Source organism: Macrobrachium rosenbergii, chromosome 27 (genome assembly GCF_040412425.1).
Source record: "Macrobrachium rosenbergii isolate ZJJX-2024 chromosome 27, ASM4041242v1, whole genome shotgun sequence".
NCBI classification, from domain to species: Eukaryota; Metazoa; Arthropoda; class Malacostraca; order Decapoda; family Palaemonidae; genus Macrobrachium; species Macrobrachium rosenbergii.
The window spans coordinates 42,144,053-42,163,737 of record NC_089767.1 but is presented as its reverse complement, the minus strand read 5'-3'; the positions used below and the strand labels follow the sequence as shown (position 1 = coordinate 42,163,737).

General features: G+C 36.7%; 1 protein-coding gene across 14 annotated transcripts in view; it reads left to right on the top strand.

Moving 5' to 3' along the window:
• RIC-3 (RIC3 acetylcholine receptor chaperone) overlaps positions 1 to 19,685 on the top strand; it is a 102,422-nt gene that overhangs the window by 68,695 nt on the left and 14,042 nt on the right. For 5 of the 14 annotated variants that reach the window (XR_010857541.1, XM_067129718.1, XM_067129714.1 and 2 more), the window contains 6 exons: positions 1,499 to 1,648; positions 4,915 to 5,122; positions 6,694 to 6,747; positions 7,636 to 8,589; positions 11,019 to 11,039; positions 14,004 to 15,067. Coding sequence is in view for 13 of the 14 variants with exons in the window: in XM_067129718.1 (XP_066985819.1) it covers positions 1,499 to 1,648; positions 4,915 to 5,122; positions 6,694 to 6,747; positions 7,636 to 8,589; positions 11,019 to 11,039; positions 14,004 to 15,067 (2,451 nt within the window). In the remaining variant the exon portion in view is untranslated. Of the gene's footprint in view, positions 1 to 1,498; positions 1,649 to 4,914; positions 5,123 to 6,693; positions 6,748 to 7,635; positions 8,590 to 11,018; positions 11,040 to 12,498; positions 12,657 to 14,003; positions 15,068 to 17,023; positions 17,084 to 19,685 lie in introns of all 14 variants that reach the window. The other 9 variants (XM_067129724.1, XM_067129716.1, XM_067129725.1 and 6 more) reach the window with 5 other exon arrangements.

Sequence of the window (19,685 nt, the reverse complement as noted above, 5' to 3'; positions counted from 1 at the left end):
GTACCCCGAGGTGCTATGCTTGTTCCTTTTATCATGTCTCTTCCTAATTTATATTTGAGCTTATTTTAGTCACACATATATATATATAAGTAAAGACAAAATCCACGAAGGAAAGATAACAGTGGAGTGCTGCAAGGCCTTTCGACTTTAGTCCTTTACTCAGCTAAGCAAAGGACCATAAGTCGAAAGGCCTTGCAACACTCCATTGTTTCTCTTTCCTTAGAGGATTTTGTCTTTAATTATAAATCCATCGCGTTCCATATTTTCGTGATTCAGTTACACACACACACGTATTACACACACACACATATATATATATATATATATATATATATATATATATATATATATATATATATATATATATATATATATATATATATATATATTGTCTTTCCATAATCTATTTTCTTGAGTTTTTAAGCACAAAAATAGTGTCATGGATGACTAATGAAAGGAGTATGAGAAACAATGAAACGAGTGTTTTAAAATGTTCATTTTTTAGGGTCCAAATGCCAGGGCCATGTCCCTAATTATATACTTCACCATCAGTATGGTTAAGTTTACTTCTGCTTCAGAATAGTGACGCTTATTGTTTACTTCCACATTAATGTATGATTCACACAATTTTCATCATAACTTCATTCATTTGTCAAGAAGGTACTCCACTGTCCTAAGATGAAATGGCCCCGAGGATTATACTGCCCTAAAATGGAAAACTGCAGTATGTGCAAGATTTTCGAAATTGAGATATGCCACCTACTGGGCTCGTGAAACACTAATACAAAGTTACTGCAGTTTCAGAATGATTCTTCAATGCTTTATTTAGGGGGTCCCATTTGCAGTTTTGCAAAATTTTCGAAATTGGGATATGCCACCTATTGTGCTCGTGAAACACTAATACACAAGTTACTGCAGTTTCAGAATGATTCTTCAATGCTTTCCAAGAGTATTTAGGGGGTCCCATTTGCAGTATCTGCAAAATCAGTAGTAAGGCAAGGGAAAACTGCAGTATCTACCATTTTTCTCAGATCTGTATTTTTGCTGATACTGCAGTCTACCATTTTAGGGCAGTATAATATAGAATTTCTGCATCGCTTTGTCACAAAAATGGCATAAATTATAGATGGACCCCGAAGTGATGATGTTTGTCCCACTGGAGGTAGTTTGCATCTCCGCCGAGTCGAAAATATCGTGATTAATATGAAGCGGTTCGTAAAAAAAATTCACGAGACTGTAAAAAGTGATTGGTGGCACAGATGCCTAGGATCTGATGCAGTGAAATTTTCACTGGAGAATGTATTTAAGAGCAGTGACCTTTCAGACTCTGAACGTTCTCTGGCGAGTTAAAGTTTACTAATTGTTATGTACATTTAGACAGTATTGTTACTTACAATGTAAAAGACATTAAAATCTATGAGAATTATTATTATTATTATTATTATTATTATTATTATTATTATTATTATTATTATTATTATTATTATCATCATTTCAGCCTGGACCTATGCCTGGAGTGCGGCCCCCCATGGGAGGAGCCGGGGGTATTGTCCCACCCCCTCAGACCAAGGGTTCCGGTGCTATGGGCATCATCATGCCCCTCTACACCGTGGGCATTGTTGTCTTCTTCGTGTACACCATCATGAAGGTAAGTGACATATGAGTGATGTGTTTAGATTAATTCTAATTCTCTCTCTCTCTCTCTCTCTCTCTCTCTCTCTCTCTCTCTCTCTCTCTCTCTCTCTCTCTCTCTCTCTCTCTGTACAAAAGGTAAGTGACAAGTGAGTGATATGTTTAGATTAAACTACTCTCTCTCTCTCTCTCTCTCTCTCTCTCTCTCTCTCTCTCTCTCTCTCTCTCTCTCTCTCTCTCTCTCTCTCTCTCTCACTGTACAAAAGGTAAGTGACAAGTGAGTGATATGTTTAGATTAAACTAGTCTCTCTCTCTCTCTCTCTCTCTCTCTCTCTCTCTGTACAAAAGGTGACTCTGATATCTGAGAGTCTCTCTCTCTCTCTCTCTCTCTCTCTCTCTCTCTCTCTCTCTCTCTGTACAGAGTAAAGGAAAAATTCTTTCAGGAGTAATGTTGTCTTCCTTTCAATTTATTTTTATTCAAGTGTTTATTTCGTTATTTATTTTTAGATTTAGTTGTGGTTGTAGTTTCTGAAGTTATGCAGATCTATTAAAAAGCATAAAAATATGAAGGGTGGCTTTAACGTTACAGAGAATCTATTTATTTACTGATAGTGATATATGTAGATCTTTTTCTCTGATAGAAAGTAATATTTCCTTGGAATTTTTGAAATTGCATTCTTTCGCGAGTCGATGGAGTGAGTACTTTGAAGATTTATTGCATTGGGAACATAGAAGTGAGGGAGTGCTGATTGATGCAAGAGTGGAAAGAGATAATCACTTTATATTTCTTTCCTTTGGTGAAATGGGGTTAATTTTACAGCAAATTGTTGCTGCTCTTTTGAAGAGTATAATGAATTTTCCTAATTATGGTTCCTCACTTAGTTCATCTACTTGTCATGGAATGTACCTAGAGAAAACACGAGATCTAAATTCCATTCATTTTCAGAATTATTCGTCCTCTTTTTAGTTTTCTGTTAAAGAAAACTATTGTGTCGGCTTTGTCTGTCCGTCCACACTTTTTTCTGTCCTCTCTCAGATCTTAAAAACTACTGAGGCTAGAGGGCTGCAAATTGGTATGTTGATCAACCACCCTCCAATCATCAAACATACCAAATTGCAGCCCTCTAGCCTCAGTATTTTTTATTTTATGTAAGGTTAAAGTTAGCCATAATCGTGCATCTGGCAACGATATAGGACGGGCCACCACCGGGCCGTGGTTAAAGTTGCATGGGCCGCGGCTCATACAGAATGATACCGAGACCACCGAAAGATAGATCTATTTTCGGCGGCCTTGATTATATGCTGTACAGAAAACTCGATTGCGCCGAAGACACTTCGGCGCATTTCTTACTTGTTTTATGTTGGTTAATACACGACTTTCTTTATAATATATAGTTCTCTGTACTACACCACACCATAAGCAGCAAGATATATTTGAGCGCTTTGTTACATATATATATATATATATATATCTGCACATAAATGGCTTCCACGTTGCCTAGTGGCTATGTGGCCCTGCCTATGTTGGGAAGGAAGAATCTCAATATCCGATTTAGAATCCACTGGTTTTCTTGACACCCCTTCATCTTGCTAAATATAACGCGTCATATGTTTTGTTTTTGTTTTTTATTGAAGTGGGGAAATTTAGTTATTGCATACTACTTATTGCATACTACTTCGCCCACAGGTTTTCTAGAAGAGATTTCTTGCCCACACTATTCCAAATCGTGATGTGGTTCCTATCATATTCCCCCCTCCCAAGGTTCATCAGATTTCTTGAAAATGGACGACTCTTGAGTTTGCGATAATAAGTGGTCGTGTTTCTCCACGATTAAGCCGTTAGAGGTTCTGCTTTCTTCTTTCAAGCTGTGAGAGGTTCTGCTTTCTTGTTTCAAGCTGTGAGAGGTTCTACTTTCTTTTTCAAGCTGTGAGAGGTTCTGCTTTTTTTTTTTCAAGCTGTGAGAGGTTCTGCTTTCTCCTTTCAAGCTGCTAGAGGTTCTTCTTTCTTCTTTCAAGCTGTGAGAGGTTCTACTTTCTTCTTTCAAGCTGTGAGAGGTTTTGCTTTCTTCTTTCAAGCTGTGAGAGCTTCTGCTTTCTCCTTTCAAGCTGCTAGAGGTTCTGCTTTCTTCTTTCAAGCTGTGAGAGGTTCTGCTTTCTTCTTTCAAGCTGTGAGAGGTTCTGCTTTCTTCTTTCAAGCTGTGAGAGGTTCTGCTTTCTTCCTTCAAATTGTTGAAGATTGTACTTTCAAGCTGCTAGAGGTTCTACTTTCTCTTTACTTCTTCGTTCCAAAAAATATAATTTTTCGCAACAATTATCGTTCTGATTTAATCGTCCTCATGACTTGAAGTACGGGTCTACCCAGTCAGCCCAAATTATTTTTGAAGGTCAGAGAAGAAAAGAAGGCGATTAAGGTCTCTCTCACTTTGCTTGACATTGCAATTGTGAAAACGGGTTCTTCATCTTGCATTATACATCTTTACATGTATTATGGTAATTGTCATCATACCTAATCCTGCAAAGGATATCTTACAGAAGTCCTTGTTAGCGAGGACATCCCGTCCGTGTATTTCTCTTCATGTTTTACTTTTTTTATCTTAACATTTTCCATAATAGACCTCAGGATATTGATTACAGATAATGTTCCCTCCGAGCCAAAGCGGATGGACTTTGGTCTCTGGTCTGAGGACAGAATTTCGTTCTTGTTTTATATATAGACTTTATTTATAGCTTTTCGGTATCGGACGAGAAGTGGAGGTATCTTTTAACGGTCATCCCATTAATAATGATTTAGTTGAAGGTTAAATTGTGCTCTTGTTTTAATGGATCAAATTGTTCTGGTTAAAGGGTTTGTTAGCTGTCTCCTGTCTTTGGAAACAAATATATATATGAAATAGTTCCTGGGCTACCCGGAAATGTGTTTCCTGTGTAAGAATTGGTGCTATTCTTTGGCTTCAACTTTCAATTGTAGATTATGTCTGGATACAAAATAAAATAGGCAGTTGAAGAAGAGTGAAATTAGCATATTTAGAATTATATCTGTTTTCAAAGACAGATATATAATTCTAATATGATATTTTCACTCTTCTGCAACTGCCTATTTTATTCTGTATTCAAACATAATCCACAGTTTATAGTTGAATCCATAGAACAGCAGTCATTCTTACACGAAAAGTACATTTCCGGTTAGCCCACAAGAGCAAGAGCCTGTACTGGCATAAGACCAGCTCAAATGAAAACATCGAGCACTTCAAAACGAACTTCATTTTGTACCTCCTCCTTCAGGTGCTGTTCAAGAAAGGTCAGGACGACGACAAGACCCCGAAACTGAAGGACTTCGGCCTCGACCCCGAATACCGGAAGTACGTGTTCGCCGAGGAGTACCTGGACAACACGGACATCTCCACCAAGGACCAGATGAGACGCCAGGCCCGGGAGGAGTCCCGAAATCGCAAGAAGAACCAGACCGAGGTCCCACCTGATACCAAGATAGGTGAGAGTCTGTTGAGGCTGGTCAAGGGGATTGGTTGGGTGTGTATGGAACCTTTGTTTGATGATATCAAAAGCTAAATTTTTGGATTTGATAAACTTTGGAGTTTATCGTCTGTTACTGGATTAGGGCTAAATTTATTTAACAATCTCCCCCCCCCTTGATAAAACATCGTTTTTTTTTTTATCTCCTTCAGGATTAGGACCAAAGTTTAATAATATCAATCGTTAAACTTTGGGATTTGATAAACTTTGGAGTTTATCGTCTGTTACTGGATTAGGACTAAATTTATTTAACAACCACCCCCACCGCCTTGATAAACATTGGATTATTTTTCTCTCCTTCAGGATTAGGACCAAAGTTACTGAACAACCCCCCCAACACCTGCCTTCTATTCACCTATAGTCCAAAAATGGATTCACATATTTAATGAAATTGCTCTTCCCACGGACCTGTGAATAGTAATAGATTTATACTTTTCAACTTTGAAAATATTTAAACTTCGATTTTTTCTATGGTCAGAGCTCCTTCCAATTTGTTATTTTTCTCTTTATTGCAACATTTTATGAGTTAGAATCGTTATCCATATTCGCTTCCCAAAATCTACTTGAATGTCGTGTTACGTTAGACCAGGTTATTATTTTCAATATTAAATGTTTGATAATGATATCAGTGGTGCTGGATATCATGTTAATTTATGAATCTAGTGTTGGAAAAACTATATCTTGGTTAATAAACTAATTATTACCCGGTGTGTTGGAGTTTAATGAATAGCATGTATATTTATGCATATTTTGAATTACAGGGTACCTGAAAGAGTTTCAAGTGATGCAATTCTTACCAAGTTATTTGCTGGTGGTTAAATTGCTTGAAAGTTTTCCAGTTTCAGGTCAATTCGTTCAATGGTGGTGTTACTCCATGGAGCATAAATTCACTTTCTCCTCAGTTAGACAAGGAAAGATGATTATTCTGATCGTCAGTGTGGAATATTATTTTTACTCTGTCATAAACATGTCATCAAGGGATATTCCAAGGATACTCTATATGTCTGTATTATTGTAATTCATTTGATTAGCTCACAGTTCATATGTTTAATCTTCCCCTGCTTAAGTTCCGGTTCAAAGTACTGTAGCAGCCTCTCGTGGACTGACTAACTCATTTTAGTTTGATCTTGGATACGTTTCACATTTTAATCTGAAAATATCATTTGCCAGACTATAAGAAAAAAGATTTTATTTATGCTGTACTCAGCAGTTGACAAAGTTATACCCTTTAGAATACAGTATTTTGAATTCCTGTTGTATCCTGGAAATCATTTCACAAAGTGTCAAAATGTCGTTTTTAGAAGGATTATTTTTTTAAGTTTATTGTATGCCATCATATTTATTTGGCATTGTTTAACAGGTCTGTCATCTGAAAACGCCCATAATGTTTGTCATCTTTTGTCTTGTCATCTCATCTAATATATTTGTCTATTTATTTATTTGTGATCACTATTCCTTTTGATTGTATTTTGTGACATTTACCATATTCTTTTGTGTATGAACCTTGTATTTTCCTTCCCAAATCTAAAGCTGAGGGACTCTTAATGGACTTAGGAAGAATGGATACCCAGGGCAAGAAACTGGGTATGTCACTTTTTATAAAGTTGCCTCCCTGCTCCAGAAAGGTCTCCCTTGCTGTTGATTGTACCTTACCAATGAGGGAAGCAGTTATTGCTTTTTTCCCTATTTTATTATTAGTATTATATTGTAAGTAGAAAGTATTGTCGTATATTTATGAAGTATCTAACTATTTAGCCTCGAGGCTTTATTGGGCCTTGGATCATTCTTACTAATGGGTGGCATTCTAGACCGATATTGAAATTGTTTACTAGACCGATGTTAAATTTCTTTATTCTGAGATGTTGGAAGTTCTCGACGCTAAGATGTCGAGAGTTATACTCGTCTGAAAACATCATTGTATGTTCATACTGAATTGAAGATTGTATGGGAATCCCTGTCATTCGAATGGAACAGGCATGACTTTGTAGAACTACAGTACTTGTAGCTATGAAAGAAATATATGACCTTGTAGAACTATAGTGCTTGTAGCTATGGAAAAAATGTATGACCTTGTAGAACTACTTGTAGCTATGGAAAAAATATATGACCTTGTAGAACTACTTGTAACTATGAAAAAATATATGACCTTGTAGAACTACTGGTAGCTATGGAAAAAATATATGACTTTGTAGAAGTACTTGTATTATTTTAATCGCTGTGGGACATATATGTACCGTGATTCTTAGCTCACTTTCAATTTAATATAAGCTATTAGTACAGTTTTGATGTATTTTCAGCCGTGCAGTGAATGTTAACAGTTTCATGATTAGATTCATTTTCTGCATATTCAAGGGTCAGATTTTTTGACAGCACGAATGCAAGCTTCCAGTGTTTGTAGATGGTACCTGATGCTGGTATATAAATACTGCTTGGTTTTACGAAGTACCTGGTTTTAACATCAACTCACCGTAGGTAACTGGTACCTGCCAGAGGGATTCCTTAACCAAGATGACGTTGAATCTGACGAAGAGGAGTACCTCAAGAACATTGGCGGAACAACTGTGGAAGAGTCAGCCCAGGAGTCCTTGCAGGACCGTCTGTTTTCCGGCAACAAGAAGAAGAAGGATAAGAAGAGAAGGCGGCCGTTCGTCTACGAAGACATCAACTCAGAGGAGGACCTCCAGAACATCATCAACATGAGGAAGACCGAGAGAGAGAATGAACAGAAGAAGCAGCAGCAGCAGCAGAATGCTGCCACGAAGCACGACCTGGAAACTGACGATGAGGAGGACGCGATTACAGACCTGGATTTTCTCTACAGTGACCAGTTCCTCCATCTGTTAAGGAGAGGTCTGAGAAACTACGACCCAGACGGAAATCTCGATGGGGAGACTCTCGAGAGTATGTGCATGGTGGCAAGGGAACACCTTAGGAAAAAATACATCGACAACAAGGAGGTTGATGATGATGATGATGATGAGGAAGAGCAATTAGAGCAGTATCCTCCTGACGATGACCAGCCTGAACCAGAAACCGTGGAAAGCTCTCGCCTTGAGGAAGAAGAAGAAGAAGAAGAAGAAGAAGAAGAAGAAGAAGAAGAAGAAGAAGAAGAAGAAGGAGCACCCGAGGAGATCACACACTACCCAGAAGATGCAAGGTTAGATCAGTATGATACACCAACGACCAGGAGAAAGATGGCTTCTTTCCAAGGAGATTGCTTGAACGTCATAAGAGGCGAAGCACAGCCCAGCAGTAACCTGGAAGGCAGTGACGAAGAGAGATCTAGTTTCAAGGAATTTGAGAGTGAGGATGACCTTGAATTCTCCAGCGAACCAGAGAAGGACACAGACAGGAACGAGGCTGACACCGTGACGTCAGAGAAGACGAGGGACGTTGTTCTTAACTGTTCGACAGAGGAGACGGAAGGTGACTGCAGCAGAAGTGTTTTCTTGTTGTCACTGAGACCCTGCGGCTTCTCCAGTTAGCATTTGTGGAAATTACTGCAGCTTGTGTACGTTAGAAAAGTATTTTGAAATGTTATTGCAGTGCTATAAGTATTTATTGCCAGTATTGTATCTTATGCTTTGGTAAATCTGTGATGTTGTCATCACATTGTCAGTTACTAATTACACATTTACATTCCAGCTTTTAAGAAATCTAATGATTTGTATCGCAACATTCCCATTATTTTCATTGTTACTTTTAATTAGTAATTACACCAATTCACGTACTGACAGGACAAGTTTGATATTAATAGTAAAATTAAAGGATTACTTGCCTTTGATATTCCCTTTTCCTTGCTTTTGCTTCAGTAAAGTCACTGTGATTGAGCAGAGCAGTTTTGAACACAGAAAATTTAACTTCAGGAAATCTGTGTTCATTTTACTTTTAGGTTTGTTTGGTTGAAATTGATTCTTGTTAGAGTGTTATTTATACAAAAGTGGTGTTAGCTTATATTGATGGTTTTAACACAAAAAATTTAATTTCAGTTACTTAAAGAAATCTGACATTTTTGTTCATATTTACATCTAGTGCTAGTTTAGGCTGTTATTTTGTTTGGTTACTAAATTGATTCTTGTTAAACAAATGTTTAGATTTTTGTTTGTTATTTATACAAAAGTGGTGTTAGTGCTTAATATTGTTTATTACAAATTATTGATGGAGCGAGTCAGGGTCAACAGAGACATTACAAATGACGAGTCAAAAAAACATAAAACAGCAGCACAATAATTACTGTACAAAATAAAAGCCAGAGCAATAAATGGTCAAATCAATAAAACAGTTTAAATGCAGCAAAGCGATAAACATCTTCAGAGTTCATGCTTAACAGGTTAATGAAAATGTAGTTACTTAAAGCTAAGAGTTGCTTGTAAATGGTACTGACATTTTTACAGCCTACAATCTATATTTCAAGGAAAACACTGACTAGTGCTAGTCGCCAGCAAGAAAAAACACAAAAACAACAAAAGTGCAAACGATTGCTATCCCACCTAACAGAAAAGAATGTAATTTATTAGTTTACTAACAGCCAAAACAGAACCAATGTGATGCCAAGATACAGGTTCTTTAACAAGACCTGTTAAACAAATGTTTAGGTTTTTGTTTAGGTTTTGTTGTTTTCGGAGGATATTTCATTAATTTCAATATTTAATCTTCAAATAGTTAGCCCCAAGCTGTAACAGGAACACTGCAGGACAACTCCGACAGAGTCGAAACGACAACCAGTCACTATTGATCAGTGCTTACTTTTCCTTGCTGATGAAGTGGAGACTGAGGCTCTCTGGAAATAATGTACTGTGTATGATAATCCATTTCGCCAGCAAGAAAACACAAAAACAACAAAGGAGGCAACAACCCGTGAAGAACATCATTTCATATTGACGATTGTTTCATTTAGGTTTTGTTGTTGTCATATATTTTATTAATTTTCATTTAATCTTCTTACCCAGTCACTATTGCTATAAGTAATGGCTCTCCTTTGAAGAAAATTTATCTTTTGATAAGCTATATGTATCTGTTTATCACATATAGCTGTATGTAGCTATATACAGTATGTATCACACTTCGTTGTTTGAGCGATGTTGTCTCACAGTTATTCATCTGGCGTTCCCGTTGCTCTTGCCCTGTTATATAATCAGTTTGTATTAGTGTGTTATGACAGACCTTAAGTTCTTTCAGATTGCATTCAGCTATTCTTGTTCTGCCTCGTCCCTTTGAGTTTCGATTTGGGAGCCTTTCATATATTGCAAACTGCATCTCTGACGAGACTCTTCCCTGATCTTGGAGTTTTCATTTTAGATCACGAACGTCAATCATTTTAAATCAGTAATGATAAATCATTAAATCAATCCAACAACAATCATCACTCTATTTTCTCCATTTCAAGCATGGGACCTTTCTTGAAAAAGAGAAATTCGAGTTATAGATCAATATTGCAAAAACAGTTTACAGCTTTGTATGATAATAAACAACTTTCGTTAATGTTCAGAATGATATTTCCAATGGTTATTTATACATAGGTTGAAAGAAGGTCTCTGATTCCTTGTCAGCATCTTGAATAGATTCGAGGTCAAAGTTTATCTGACTTAATGTATCATTGTATCGTGGTTAAACTAGATAATGGTTTAAGGAACCTGCACAAGTAATGGTACCAAACTTTGTCTTTTATAATTAGCTTTTTCTTGTCGAAGAATAACCTTTCTCTAGTTCTTTAAGTGAGTTTTATTATTATTATTATTATTATTATTATTATTATTTTAGATCGACATACTTCATCATTTTCTTTTATTTTCAACTGACCTTATTCATCATTATTCATCAAATTACTGCAATATCTATATTTTACATGCATACAGGAAAAACTGAATGTGAAAAAAGTAAGTCTTAGCCATAATTGTTCCACTTGTATACATAGGAAAGCTTATGAACAACTGTAGAGCTGAGTAGTACATTTTGTAGAGGTTAAGGAAACAATTCTTTTCTACTGCGTGGTCATCTTTTTATATAATGTTTGGTACTGAAAATATTGTGCGCTGATATTCCTTCGCCGGCTGTTCAGCTTGTGGTTTATAATCCAAATCTGGTAAATTTATGTGATTTGTCGTCAAAATTGGTAAATTTGTGATTTATAGTCCAAATTTGATAAATTTATAATTTATCAAAATTGATAAATTTCTGGTTTATCATCCAAATTTGATAAATTTATAATTTATCAAAATTGATAAATTTCTTGTTTATAATCCAAATCTGATAAATTTATAATTTATCAAAATTGATAAATTTGTGATTTATAATCCAAATTTGATAAATTTATAATTTATCAAAATAGATAAATTTCTGATTTATAATTCAAATCTGATAAATTTATAATTATCAAAATAGATAAATTTGTGATTGATTGTCAAATTTTATCAATTTGCGATGTATCGTCAAAACTGATAAATCTGCCTGGTTTATGGTCAAAATGGAAATTATCATGATTTATTGTCAAATTTGATCAATTCTTGTCAAAACTGATTATCATCAAAATTTCAAAAAAATTGTGTGATTTATAATCAAAATTTAAAAAATTGTGTGATTTATAATCAAAATTGATAAATTAATATGATTTGCCATCAAAATTAGATAAATTCATAACTGAATCAACTTCATTTTTTAAATTAAAATTATTCTAAATTTTTAAGCATATATTACTGCCTATAATGGTAGCTGTACTTTTTAAAATTACATTACACAGCACAAGCCACTTATCATTGACAGAAATCTAAAATCACTCAAAAGTTTGTTCAAGAATAAAAATAACGAATAGATTTCTATAACAGCTGAAGTATTTTATGCACTTTTGAGAAATCGGTGAATGCTTTAGGAATGCATTTGGAATCTCAGCTTCTAACTGACCGTTGCTTTCAGCTACGAAGGACGAATTTTGCAGAGCCGACGGAGCACTTTATGTATACATTTCATGCTTATAGTTTCATTTATTTTTTTTAGAGTTCTTTTGTTTATTATCCTATGTGGTAGACAGAAGATGTATTGCTCTGTTGTTTTCTGAATATATATTTCATTATTTGTGCTTTAATATTTTGATCATGGAAGGATTTTTGTGATTTTGTTGCAAGGCAGCACCCATTCTCAGCTTTAATATGAAGTCGAAGCCAGTGATAGACATTACTTAGGCCTAAGTACCATGTGAATGTGCAATAACTCTTCTGACTACCATTAGCCCCCTGCCAGGGGTTGCATGTGGTACATGTACGAGTACTTAAGGGTTAATGTGCAGAAAGGGAAACCTTCAACAGAATCATGTAATAATTCATTTGAGGGGGGCCTCTGCAGAGGATGAGCAACTGGACCAACTTCGCAGGCGATTGGAGGAGACTGAGAAGGCGATGGAGCGTCTCATGTGCCAGATGGGGTCTGTGACCGACAAACTGACCGCTGCAAAAATCACTGAGGTTCTGTCCCAGGCTCAAGCCCAGGCCAAGATCCTCAAGGTTAGATGAACGATTCTAGATTTAAGGATGTTATTGATTTTGTACTTGGAGGTTTATGCTGCAGTCATCATCATCACCAGAGATTTAAGACTTGTTGTGAGGGTTATTAAATTACTCTGTGGTTTCCTCATTCTTGTAAATTTCATTACACAAATCTTCGTATTGTTCTTGAGAGTTGGCCGTTTAGTGTAATTCTCTGTGAATTGAAAAGCAAACGCTTCGTCACAGAAATTGTACTTCCTTTAAAGAAACGCTGATGTTGAATGTAGCATAAATTTGTACATTTTATTACCTTTCTTTTGGAATTATTTGAATAAAGACAAAAACAATCTCCCTACTCAGAGCAGCGACTTTGGTCCCTTGATTGTTGATTTTGATTTGAGTCGTATATCATTTTCTGATTTCAGTACAAGTATGATTTTGAATCAGGATTACTTCACCTGTTAACATAAATTTACCTTTGCTCCCTGGCTGTTATTCATGAGGCAAAAGTGGCCCCCTAAGTTTGTCTCATTGTGATAAATTTTTAATGGCATTATCAAGGTCTAGCCCACTGGTTTTCCAAGATTCATATATCTGTCGAAAAAATTAAATGATTCCAAAAGAAAAGGAGATTGGAGGTACAAAGCAGTTTGTTTTTGGTGAGGTCAGACAATAGGAACATGACTGCCCCAACTGATAATACAGGAGTGCATTGTGGTCGTTCATCATGGTATTCAAATGAAGCCAGCGTTCCTAAAGTGTAGGGACCTCCTAGCTTCATCTGAAAGCCATCTGGTGTTGATGACTTACATGATAATGGTCATATGTACCCTGTAGGATCTGTTGATGCGCCTGTTTTGAACCTCATTTTGCATTATGCTTTTTGGTTACTTACTTTGAGATATAATTTTGAATAGTTTATGTCATATTTTAATGTTGTTTTGGCTCCTTAGTTAATTCTTTCACTTAGCTGATTGAAGTTGGTTTCTTTAGTTTAGTTACGCTACACGAGACGAGTTCAGTATTTATTTTGTTTTACTCCTGTGTTTCTGTGCTTTCACTTTTATTTTTACCATTACTAGAGTTTTGTTTTAAAGAGAAAAACAGTAGGCTTGTTCTGGGGTTTGACATCACTCAAGAGCGAACAACTGACATCTCCTCCTGTGTAATTGTAAGGTATTTTGCTTTTGTGAGTAGACGCTAACAGTACTGTCCTTTTCCTCACCTTACTACTGCCTCCTCCCTCACCACTACTACCATCACAACCATCACTGCTACTACTACTACTACTACCACCACCACCAATATCACCATCACAACAACACCAACTACATCACCACCACCACCCCTCAACCACCGCGCCAGTTTCTACGGCTATCTCGGGCATTCTGTCAGAGCTGGATCAGTTCTCCAATGAAATTGAGGCTCGTAAGAAGAAGAGGCTGGAGGAACTGGCCAGGCTGATAGAGCTGGATAAAGAGGAGAGAAGACTCAAAGAGGAAGAAGGCGCCCCTAATCCGCAACAGTTGGACGAGGACGAATTTTTAGACGCTTTAGCCACAGAAGCCACGTATGAGCGGGAGGACGAGTCGTCGTCGTCGCCCTCTCGCAACACCACCAAAAGCTTTCCCTCTCACTTGCACGACGATCTCTCTGACGCTGACACCGACACAACTCACACCACAGACAGAGACGCAGATGATTTCCAGAGCACCAACACAAACGCGAGCGAAAGTACCTCTCTCGACACAGATACCACCACAGCCACTTTGGGGACAGGTCTTGATTTGTCAGTGGTATTGCCTGAAAACGAAAAGAACACACCCATCTCAGACCCCATCACACAAATCTCAGCTACTCAGCTTGTTATTAAATCAAACATCCCTCCAATGATAGAGGCCGTCTCAGAGGCACAGATTAATTCAAATTCACTTGTACAAGTTTACGAAACATCTGACATATCTATGCAAACATGTGTTCCGAATGCCGTGTGCAAAGAACAGGCCCCTTGTGATGTTCAGACTGTAAATGTTAATTCCGTGGACATCTCATCTGATCAACCCCTGACTACGAATTCCACACCTACGCCTCCTACTTCTGTGATCCCCTCGAGTACACCAAAGATTGCCAATCACATTTCCACATCACTCACTAGCAATAGACAGAACGTACATAGTAAGGAGATTTATTCTAACAAGCAGAGTCCACAGCCTCAGGTCCCCCAGCAATGCCAAAACACAAACTTTTCAAATGTCCCCACAAAGAAAGTCAAACAGTCTACACCTTGCAACATTGCACAACAACAGTGTCCATCTGCTCCAAACAACAAACACAAAAACAAAAGAAAGCGCAGTCGAAAGAGAGGCAAAAAGCGTGGTGGTAGCGCCTGGCCTTCCCCGTTGAGTATTAACCCAGTCATCGACAGAGTCGTAAGTGATGCATCCTTTCTCACTCAGTCTGTCTGACCCCTCATCCTCTCAGTAATTTTCATTATGTTCAGCGAGCTTAGGAGGTGTGCTCAAAGATGAACTCTTGGAAGTTAATGTTAGCTATTTGCTTTTATTTCTCTCACATCTTAAAATTTCCAGAACTAAGGGACCAGTAGATCAGGAAGGGGGTAATAATACTTCTCTGTCCTAGTTCAAGAGTTGATTCTTGGATCATGCCTTTGTTACATTCAGTTGTAAAAGGCTCCAGAATTGCCATGCACCAGTGGCATGAGCATAAATTTATGTATACATGACAGCTCTTTAATGAGCTCCTGCACCAAGTTATGTTTTACAAGTGAAGTTTTTCTTAATTAATTAGAAGCTCGTAGCATGTTCACGGCCTCCGATATTTTACATAGATGTGCCTTAAAGCTGTATAGTTTTTGTAACTGTTCCCTGTTTATTTTTTCTTAGGCAGAAGGTATGTGTTCTCTAGCCATCTCAAGTCAATTGTATGGCAATAAGGTCATTTGGGAAACTGTATGTAGCATCCTTTTAGTTAATGTACCCTTCCCCATGTTTCAGTCACGATACCACCATAGGTGTTAGAGTCTTGATAGTCGTGTGTGGTTGAAGAGAAGTACTACATTTCTTTAGCCATGCAGTTCTTAGAATTTTGCCGTACCAGCTGTTTAAGCGGAACCTTTTTGGTGGTGTTGGTCGAACTCTCAATTTGAGCCATGGTGGTGATTCAGGAAGGCTCTCATAATTGAAGGACTTATGACATTTTCACAATTTCTGATCTTTTCCAGATGACTGTAGATTATCGGTCATAAACAAAGCATGAAGAAAGCAAATATTTTGCTGTGCATGAGGCACTCAGTGTTTCAATCTGAGACACACTTGCAGTTTGCGTTGACAGACAATGCTCTACTTTGTGGTAATAAATTATTTCATTGTTTGCTCTGCTATGAGAACAGCATCCGTCATCATTGTACAAATGAATAAAATATGCACATAGTACATTAAAAGTATTCTGTCAAGGATTGCTCAGAGCTAGAATCAGTTGTAGCAGAAACAGAGTTAGACAGTAAAAGTAAGTTTTTATCCCAGAGATGTGAAGGAATTTTGCCTTGGCAGAACACTTCCTCATTTCATATTACTTTACAGCAAACATAGTCAAGTATTACACTTTTCTCCTGAATACAACACTCATTTTCTTTCCTTCTATTGTTGAATGAAGTGGTGGTTTGGGTGAGGAAAAGGCAGTATAGTAACTTCAGAATTAATACAAACATGTCATTATTTCATTGGTCAAAATTAATCCTTACTAAATGTTTTTATGGTGTTCTTTTAGACTTTTTTTTAATTGGAATTGTTTGGTAGTACAGTATTATTAAAATTTTCATGTTTACAGCTGCAAAGTATTGAAATACAAACTTCATTTAAAGGAAAGCAAATTCACAGTTTACCTCTGTAATTTCTTTAGATTGCCAGAGATCCATACATACATCATTTCAGTACAATTCAGAATGCAGGTATATATCACATTCAGATTAAAGGTGTTGCAATAAAAAGCCATTAATTGATAAGATTTAAGGTGATCCGTGTAAGCAACCTACTTCTATGCTTGTAACCATCTACCCAAAGCCTCCTGACAAAAACTAACAGTCAAAAGTGGATTGACACTCCTGTCCTGTGCAAAAATGTGTGCATTGCGCAAGGTTCCCTTTTTGCTGGATATTTGAACAAAATTCCCTTTGCAAGGCACTCGACCTTCAGCTTCGTCACTTTTACGACAACCCCTGTCTGTTGGCCCCCTTAGACCCGCATTGCAAAAAAATTAACTGCTGTGGTTGGATTTGGTTGGAATTGCTCCAGGGTCTTAATCTCCATGGGTGGTGGGAAGGGTCCCCTACTGAGGAGTCCCTTGATTGGGTCTATTTTTCTCCACAGATAGGCCTGGACACTGTGCTGGAGTCTGCCGCTGCCTCCTCTGCCGCTGCCAACAAAAAGGTTCCGCTCACTGCGCAAATATCTCTGCATATATATAGACTTTCCCCTTCTCCTCCTTTCTTGCACAAGTCCCCCCCCCTCCCCTTCCTTCCTTGTTGCATGCTCTAATGATTTCAGATCTTGTTGGGCATATGTGCTTGTTGGTTGGTTGTCTTGTTGGTTACCTGAGACTTGTTCTTTGCTCCTAACTTGATTTCTTCTGGCAAAAAGAGCCCTGAGCCATGTGCTGCTTGTCCAGTTGTCCCGTGGTGTTTTTAACAGTAAATGAAGGATTCTCTAAATTACCACCGTATAAATCGTGATTTGGTCACGAATAAACGAATGAGGAAAACTTACTCTAGAGAAGACACTGATGAGTGTAAGCTTTTACTCACTTCCTTCTTCAGTTAGTCTTTTTAATGGGCGAATAAATACACCTCTGAGCTCTCGTACTAAAGAACACCTACAGTTTATTCCTAATGTATTACTTAAAGTTAACTATTCATATTTATTGTTTAGTCTACATAACACCAATAGTTCAGTGTTTTGCTTTTATTTAGAGAAATGCTGAAATATTTGCCTGTTAGGACCATTGTCTTAGAAGTCTATGAACAGTCGTAAACGTTCATAGTCTTGGTATATATACTTCATTAGTGAGCATTTATCAAGCTGCTTAGCTGCCAGTCTAATTCTAGACTGATTATGCAGGTGTTGCTGTAAATTTTTCCTGATATAGTTCATAACATACTGTAAATTGAAATGTGTAAGAGATTAGAAAAGAAATACTAAAAAGTTTAATTGCGAATGATGTTGAGTTTATATTTGTAAAACAGGCATAATATTATATAACAAAATAAGCAAGAATTTAGGCATTTTATTTTTTGTGCATCTCAGGACAATCAAGTCAGAGACATGGTTTTGTGTACAACTTATTTACTTACATGCAATTTATACATTATATAACATATATATATATATATATATATATATATATATATATATATATATATATATTATATATAAACAAAGAAGGATAGAAAAAATGAAGCCAAAGAAAGTAAGGATAGGAAAAATATATATATATATATATATATATATATATATATATATATATATATATATATATATATGTATATATATATATATATATACTGTATATATATACTGCATATATATATATAAAATTCATCCTTAAGGTATTGAATCAGTGATGAATCCCTTGTACAGAAAACTTTCACGATAGCTGCTTAATATACCATCGCAGGTTTTCAGCAGCTTATCAGACCACCTGGTACAAAATGCGCCATTCTCTACCTGTTCCAGTACTTTTTTTTTTTTACCAGATCTATCTTTTGCTTTGTAGGCCTTCTTCTCTTTCCTCCTAATACTTTTAAAGTTTACATTACTTTCACCACCTTGTCTTACATTCTCTCACCTTGACCAAACCATCTCAAAACACTGATCCTTCATTTCACCTGTTACCCATTCTGTTTCTCACCGTTTCAGGTATTCTCAGTCCAAGCATTATATTCAGATAACTCATATCTGTAGTTTCAACCATTTTCTTTCAGTTGCCTTCAACATTTTCACTAAAGGAAAGTTGTCCTCCTTACGCCACACATTCTTGAACTCACCTTTTCTCTCATTCTTTCAGCATCTGTTATGTTTATGTTTATGGCTCAGCCATTTCTATTCTTCCATCTTTCACATTAACATTCAATGCTTCATCTTCTTGATCCCCGTTAACTTTATAAAAGTATTCATACCCAACGTCAGCATACCCCTCTAGCAAAAACTTTAAAACTCTTTCACTACTTGATGCGTTTCTCTTTGCTACCCATATCTACAATGTATCAGCTGCAATTTCAGCCACCCCTCACTCCAGTCCCTCTCTCATGCTTCATCTTTGCACCTAAATTTGCAGTACATGACAATTAAACAGCCATGGAGACATGACACAGCCTGGTCTCAGACACAGTTTCACAATTTCAGTATCTTCCTCTAATGTAGATAGGGATTATTTTGTGTAACTTATCAAGATATCTAATAAATGCTTTACATGAAATTCTTACTTGAAAAGGGAAATACTGTAGATACTTTTGTTAAAATCAAATAGCTGCATTATTTCAGTTAGGTGTTGATTGAAATGACAGAGAAATTTAACCACATAGGCAGCCACATAACCTTTCCAGTACACCTCATCCTACATGTATTGCGCAGAGGTAAAACATCTCTGGATTGCTATTTGATTGATTGATTTTCTACCCATTGCATGTGGACTGCGTTGGCCACTTCCATTTTCCCAGACTCCTGAAGCTTTGTTATTTTGAAGAGCTGCTGTAGATTTATACTGGAATATTTTTTTCGTCCTTGAATTTTCATTTTCGCAGAGGCTGTTGAAATGCCTCTGTTGCAGATGTCCTTGTAGAAAGTAACTAAATTTGGTTGCAAAGCAGCCTGAGACTTTAAGAATAATGAGAATAAAGTTTAAGAAATTAATTCATTATGGATATGATTAAAGAAAGGTGATGAAACATCAAGATGCCAATGGTATGAGTGACAGAAAAAATAAATTCAAAAGCATCACTTCATAAAGAAGCTGAATCAGTATTATTTACAAGTT